Source organism: Acanthisitta chloris, unplaced genomic scaffold (genome assembly GCF_000695815.1).
Source record: "Acanthisitta chloris isolate BGI_N310 unplaced genomic scaffold, ASM69581v1 scaffold7716, whole genome shotgun sequence".
Lineage (NCBI taxonomy): Eukaryota > Metazoa > Chordata > Aves > Passeriformes > Acanthisittidae > Acanthisitta > Acanthisitta chloris.
This window is the reverse complement of record NW_008676494.1, coordinates 15,931-23,419: the sequence shown is the minus strand read 5'-3', so window position 1 is coordinate 23,419 and position 7,489 is coordinate 15,931. Positions and strand designations below refer to the sequence as shown.

At 45.6% G+C, this 7,489-nt stretch overlaps 1 protein-coding gene across 1 annotated transcript in view; it reads left to right on the top strand.

The window, feature by feature from the left end:
- The window catches only part of GUCA1B (guanylate cyclase activator 1B (retina)), a 6,047-nt gene extending 629 nt beyond the window's left edge, over nt 1-5,418 (top strand). Inside the window, exons 2-4 of the mRNA XM_009076170.1 lie at nt 2,279-2,428; nt 4,387-4,501; nt 5,115-5,418. Of these exons, the coding sequence (XP_009074418.1) occupies nt 2,279-2,428; nt 4,387-4,501; nt 5,115-5,242 (393 nt within the window). The 3' untranslated portion in view covers nt 5,243-5,418. The remainder of the gene's footprint in view (nt 1-2,278; nt 2,429-4,386; nt 4,502-5,114) is intronic.
- Nucleotides 5,419-7,489: the final 2,071 nt, after the last annotated feature.

The window sequence follows — 7,489 nt, the reverse complement described above, 5'->3', positions numbered from 1 at the left end:
AGAGAGAGAGAGAGAGAGAGAGAGAATGAACAGATGATATATAACAAACTATTGATTTTAGCTTGGCTTTCAAAAGCAAAGGAATGCTGAACAATTCAGACACTCTGGTTTTGATTCCCTTTGCTATATCTGTCACCAGACACCTGTGGAAAGTGGGATTTCTGGTTTAGTCACAGTTCATGCATACCCAGGCACTGCTGCCAAAGGCAGCCTAATGTTGGCCTGGGATATTTTAGTTACTCAAAATAATGTCAGACTGTTGCCTTTCTCATCTTGACATAGAATCATAGAATCAACCTGGTTGGAAAAGACCTCAAAGATCATCATATCCAACCCGACTGTGGTTACTAGACAAAGTGCCACATCCAGTCTCAGCTTGAAAACCTCCAGGGATGGTGAATCCACCACCTCCCTGGGCAGCACATTCCAATGCCTGATCACTCTCTCCAGAAAAAATCTCTTCCTAATCTCCAACCTAACCCTCCCCTGGCAGAGCTTGAGTCTGTGCCCTCTTGTCCTGCTGCTGGTTGCCTGGGAGAAGAGACCAACCCCCACCTGACTCCAACCTCCTGTCAGGGAGTTGCAGAGGGGGAGAAGGTCTCCCCTGAGCCTCCTCTTCTCCAGGCTGAACCCCCCCAGCTCCCTCAGCCTCTCCTCATGGCACTTGTGCTCCAGTCCCTTCCCCAGCCTCGTTGCTCTTCTCTGGTCTCACATGGACATGGCTAAGCAATGCTTGCCAAACGGTTCTATTTTTTTTCCCCTGAAGTTTTTGATGGACATGGCTAAGCAATGCTTGCCAAACAATTCTATTTTTTTCCCCTGAAGTTTTTGACCATATTCCAAGTGTGGAGTTGTTTATTGCTGTGTATCAATGCAGAAAAAGGGGAGACAAGTTAGTCCTCCCTGATAAACTGATTTCCTTTAAGCTCTGTTTGAAAGCAGGGGCAAAATCACACTGGGGTGGTGATGAATGTCAGTTTGTGAGACAGGATAAATAAAAGCTGTGGAAGGTGTGGGCAGGTCAGGCTTGGCTCAGAATTGGAGGTTGGAAAAAGCCAAATTCCTGCAAAAAAATGGAGGGTTCAGATCCCAAATTCTGTTATGAAAGATTTACAGAGCAAAAAATGCACATAACAGACAAAGCCCCATTCCTAGTTAATAGGAATATTCCTAACAAGACTAAAAATCTGTTTCTAAGGGATGCTGGTATAATGCACATAACAGACAAAGCCCCATTCGTAGTTTACAGGAATATTCCTAACAAGACTAAAACTCTGTTTCTAAGGGATGCTGGTACTTGTGTGTGTTAAGAACACTAAATTAGGCCTCATGTTTTTGCTTGAATAACCTGATGGTATATAATCACTTGAGCAGGACCTAACAAGCAAAGGCTTATTGGTAATATGGGAAGAAAATTAAAACAATTTTTCAGTCATCTTTTCATGCTCTTTGGCCTTCAAAGGACACCACAAGCACTTATTGCTCTCAGGGGCTGTGGAGCACGTTGGGGCTCACAGCCAAGTGTGAAGGGAGGAGGTTGCACAGCCCAAATCTCCCAGGGGTTTGCTGATGGTTGGAGGGTGCCCTGGGGAGGGTGTTGATCTGCAGGAGGAGGTGTAAATCCTTGTTGTGGTTGTCCTTGCTGCCTCCTTCAGAATGGTGATGCTTTCACTGTCCTAGTCTTCCACGGGTGAATCGAAGTGAAACCAGACAGAAGGATGGGGAAAGGGGTGATGGTTGGGTGTAGGTTTCAGCATGGCAATTAGGAATGGCAATCCCTTCCCAAAAAAGCCAAACTTCCTGCACTGATCCTCATCTTCAAGCCCAGCTTGGATGGGGCCCTGAGCAATCTGGTCTATGGAAGATGTCCCTGCCCATGGCAAGTGGTGGAATGAAATGATCTTTAAGGTCCTTTCCAACCCAAACCAGTCTGTGACTCCATGATCTGCCTCCCCATCCTTCAGGTAATCTGTGTTTTTGTGGGGTGTTTACATCCCTCATCTCTGGAGTTTGCTGAGTGTCTCTTTATTGCACTGTAGGAGAATTGCTTTCCTCTGCTGTCACACTCAGCAGCTCAGCCTTGGGGCACAGGGGGATGGCTGTGCTTACTAATGGTCCTGAACTGACAGAAACCTTCTTTAAATCAGCTAATAAATACCTGTCCCATGAATTATCTTTTTGGCACTTTTCATCCAAGTTGCCTAGAGCTTTTAAAACAGTTTTCTATCACCTGTACCCACTTCAGTGTCATTCAGCTGCTGCTTTTCTGCTCCTACAGGATAATACCATCGATTTTCTGGAATATGTAGCTGCCTTGAATCTTGTTTTACGAGGAAAACTGGAACACAAGCTGAGATGGACGTTCAAAGTGTATGACAAGGATGGGAATGGCTGCATAGATAAACCTGAGCTGCTGGAAATTGTTGAGGTAAGGAGGCATTGCCCAAGCACTTCTTTGAGCAATCACTGCTCTTTGGCAATGTAATGATGTGTATGGGGTTTGTGATCATCAGGTTTCAAGGCAACTGTGGATGGTGTTGAGGTGAAAATGGTGAAAGGTTCTGTGCTCAGTGGAGCCTGAGGAGGTGTCTGAGGGGTCAGTTATACCCACTGTGGGCAGCCTGGCCCTTGCTGCTATCCAGAAATGCTGCATCTGGGTGCTGTGCTGGAGATCCTGTGTCTCTGCCTTCCCTTTCAACCTCTTTCCACCAAGATCCACTGCTATGGCCAGTGGAAGGGAATTTTACCCCATGTCCCTCATAGAGGCTGTTTCCTGCCTGAGTAACTGGTGAGAACACACTGAGAGGCACAAATCAGTAGAGAAATCCCTTTTGTAAGGATTCCTTTCTGGGTTCCTGCTATGCACTTAGATTTAATCAGTGATTGTGTGAAGAGGCATCTAAGTGGTTCTATGATTCTATTAGCAAAGTGGGAGTTGGTCTTTTTCTCCCACATAACAAGTGATAGAACAAGAGGAATTCACCTCAAGTTGCAGCAGGGGAGGTTTAGATTATGTTAGGAAACCTTTTTGTTTAGCTTAGAAAACACTTCACTGAAAGGAGTGTCCAGCCCTGGCACAGGCTGCCCAAGGCTCTAGTGGAATCACCATCCCTGGAGGAATTCAAGAGGTGTGGAGATGTGGCACATGGTTTGATGGTGGTCTTGGCAGTGACGGGGGAACAGGATGATCTTAAAAGTCTTTTCCAACCTCAGCAATGCTCTGGGGTTTGGCAGATAGTCACAGGGTAGCTGTGCTGTTCCTGGAGGTGAAGATCTCAATGGTTGTGCTGGGGCGGAATCACCATCCCTGGAGGAATTCAAGAGGTGTGGAGATGTGGCACATGGTTTGATGGTGGTCTTGGCAGTGACGGGGGAACAGGATGATCTTAAAAGTCTTTTCCAACCTCAGCAATGCTCTGGGGTTTGGCAGATAGTCACAGGGTAGCTGTGCTGTTCCTGGAGGTGAAGATCTCAATGGTTGTGCTGGGGCCACCATCTCTGGCAGATAGTCACAGGGTAGCTGTGCTCCTACTGGAGGTGAAGATCTCAGTGGTTGTGCTGGAGTCACCTCTGCATCTCTGTTCCCCTTGCACAGCAACACTTGGTGAGGCTCAGTCGGTGGCTATCACACATTTTGGGATCTCAGGGGAAATGCAGTGTCAAGAAAACATCAGGAATTGAAGGGAACCATCAGGAATTTGGCTGGGAGGTGTGAGCAGCTTGTTACCTGCAGCACCAAGGTGTGGGAGCATCAGAGCAGCCTGTCTGGGGCAGGTTCTATTATAGTTTTGAGGTCAGCCAAGAATTGGCCAGAACTGTGTTAGGCCACTGCTAATCCCCTCTCTGGGAAGACTTTAGACAAAACCCTTCAGCCTAAGGAGTGAAGTTAACTATGAGCAGGTGGTTGTCACACTTGGAGGAGTAGATAAAATCTGACCCTTTCCTGTGACAAAATGGAGCAGAAAGTGTAGGTCAAAATATGTGCTAATACAGGCTTGATCTTGCAGCTTGGCCACAGGTTCCCTGGGAGAGAGGAGTGGGTAAGCCCAGCTGTGCCTGGCTTTGGATGTTAGGAAAAAAATCATAGTCAAGTCAGATGATTTTTCCATCTGTGAAACTCTTGCCTTGTTCTTTGCAAAGGAACCCTGAGGCCTGACCAATATGTGTGAGGAAAATAGGAGGGCAGCAACTTCAGAGAGCAAATGAGGTAACCTGCAGCATAAGGTCAGAGGTTTCGTGACAGATCTGAGGCTGCAGAGTGGCAGATTTTTCTAGAAAGGTTAAACCCACAGCCTTTGTAAAAGACCTTTGCAGTCTTGTGGTGATAATGGAGTTCACTGCTTTTCATTTCCCAGTTCGTTTCTTCATTTGTGAACTTCTTTTCAGTCTATCTACAAGCTGAAGAAAGTGTGTTGGTCAGAGGCCGAGGAGAGGACCCCACTGCTCACACCAGAGGAGGTTGTGGACAGGATATTTCAATTAGTGGATGAGAATGGGGATGGTAAGTGGTTGATGGCACAGATTGCATTGGTGCCTAATGACTTAGCTGTGCTGGGCAGGATGGATTTGACTATGGCTATTAAGAAATCACTTGGGATGTTACTCAGAATAGACACATTGGGTTTGGTTCTGGTCTGTTTGACAGAATCAAAAGTAACTTGCTGGAGCAGAGGGAGATAATTTTCATCACTGTTTTAATGTAAAATACAGAGGGGTGTGAGAGACTGGGACAAGGGGTCACTGTTCTGCCTGGATTTTGATGCCACACACATCTCATCCATTGAGAGCCCCCAGGAGTCAGAGGGCAGGTCCCAGTCAGCACAAATAGCCTGAATAAACACAGTGCTTCCAGTCAAACTGGGCCTTGCAGGATCAGACCTGCAATCCTGGAGAGGCTTTGTGAGCTACTGCAACTTTTTGTGTTTCATGGTAGGATGGGGCAGGTGTGAGTGCACCTGGTGCTTTGTCCTTCAGCTGCTGAGCTAGATGGGGAAAGAAGTAAACTCTTGTCTGATTAGCATCTTGCCTGAAACCCAGATTGTATTTGCTTCCTGCCTTCTTCTTCTTGTCCTGTTTTGACACCCCTTCTTGTGTCCTCCTCATCTCCTCCACAGGGCAGTTGTCTCTTGATGAGTTCATTGATGGAGCCAGGAAAGACAAGTGGGTGATGAAGATGTTGCAAATGGATGTGAACCCTGGGGGATGGATCCATGAGCAGAGGAGAAAGAGTGCTTTGTTTTGAGAAAATTCAGTTTTGATACAGCTGCAAAGGTGATGCTGACTCCAAGTGTGACTCTCCTCCCCTAGGCTAGTAGTGACTTCCCTTTTCAACACAATCTCAGCATCCAGATGAAAACTGGAGTGGTTTAAGAAGACATATCTCGATCTAAAACCCACGTGCTGCACACTGCTGGTACCCAGAGACTATTTTTGGCCCATGAATAAGTCTTTCTGTGTACACAATACCATGTTTGCCAGCTCTGGTTTTTGGTTACACCCCAAGGAACAAACTTTTTTCGTGGCTTCCTGCAGCAGATCCTGAGCAGGGTTTTAGTCTGATGCCAGACAGGATCGGGAAGGAAGAGACCCAGACAGTGGGACTGTCTCCAGTGCAGACTGGTGTTTGCATCATTCATTGCCTGCAGAGATCCAACACAGCAAACCAGAAGTGACACCAACTCTGGCAGGCATTAGGCACTCAGGATATGTCTGTGTGTGTATTCTGTAGCCTTTGCTACTGCTGATGTCAAATTAGGGATGATCAACATATGGATTAGAGCAGTAGCCAAGAAAACACACAGACTTGAGGAAAGCAATGCTTGGGCTGGACAGGTGGAGCAGTAACTCCTTCCTCTCCCTCCTGAGGATCAGAGTCTGCTCCTTCTATCTGTTCCCCCTGTGTTTCTGAGGGGCTGGATAAATGCTGTTTCCAAACACTGAACAGCAGTAGGAATTAGTCCTCTTCTTGACAGCCCCATTTGGAGGACAGATATGCACAAGTGTGATTTGGCTCCTTTTGAGCCCCTGGTTCTTATTGAATCATTGCTCTAGAACAGCTTTTCCTGCTCTGTGGAGAGTGGATGAGCTCAAGGAGCTCCAGGACTTTCACTGCACTGGGAAAAGTTTTGTGTGGAAGGAGAGATAAGGGAAGAGCAGAGTTTTGCTTGGCAGTGTCTCTGCAATGAGAGGATTTGTGCTGCTTTATTGGCAGGACCACAGAATCAACAGGATGGTTTGGGTTGGAAAAGACCTTAAAACTCACCTAGTTCCAACCTCCTGCTGTAGGCAGGGATTTCACTCCCTAGATGAGGTTGCTCCAAGCCCCATACAACCTGGCCTTGAAAAGAATGGAAAAAGTGACAAAAATCCAAGTTACTGAAGCAGTACAGTGGTTTTACACTGGACTTAATCTAGCCACAGACTATAGATATAAAATTTACACAGGTTGTAAGCTGAGCTCTGCTCTTCTGACCCATATTTCTGCATCTGTACAAGTATGTGGAAAAAGAATTTGGGTTGAATATCAATATTTTCATTCACCTTTATTGGATTTATTGATTAATTGGCAAGAAAAATATTCCCAGGCAAATAGCATGAGGTTGTTTTATTTTGATTTCCCCATGGGATCAGTTGGCCAGGTCATACCAGTGAAAAGATTTACAATCCCTTTTATTTTTTGTGGCCTTTAATATCTGTCATTAGTTGATTAGTTTGCAGGTTTGTGGTCTTGTCAATTTAACCAGTGTTTAAATTCAGGAACATGAGGAAGTGTTCAGGATAAGACACAATCAGTGCTCGAGTCCAAATCATATAGATTTCCACTTCGAAATAGCCTTTCTAAGAGTCCTCTGTAAATACACAATAATTTGTGCTGTGCTTACTTATCAGAGCTGATTAGACTCTGCTTTGTGCTGCTCTGAGGCAGCTGTTAAAGCTCATTCCAGCCCATACTTTATCAAGCAAAGATCAGAAAGAAAAATCATCTTTCTGACTTGAGAACCTGGATGAAAACAGTTGATTTTTTTTCCAACTCATGGACTGATGTTTCCACAGGAGGACATAAAACTCCTTAAATTTCAGTGTCTCAACACACACAACACGCTCTGCTTCTTGCATAGTTTTCAGGTGGCTGTTTAGTTGCTATAGCTGCATATTGCTGCTTTACTGAAATGCTTTATATTCTCTAATTCTGCTCACCAGGTCAGTCCAGGCACTGGAGAGGCTGTTTGGTGGTCCCTGTGCCAGCAGCTCTCTCTCCTGGGGTGCAGAGAGCATCCAGCACTGAGCACTTGTACAGTCCTTGGGAGAAATTTTCTAACACATGACTTGAATAAAGAACTATTTATTAAAATTCTTGGAGTTGGAGCATTTCTTTTTTTTTCACTTAGGGAAGACCTATTTAAGCACCTGAGCATCTGACTGAAACTGTGAGACATGTATTGAATTTAGGGGAGGTGGTGTAAGAGCTGAGCTGGGTATGACTGAGATA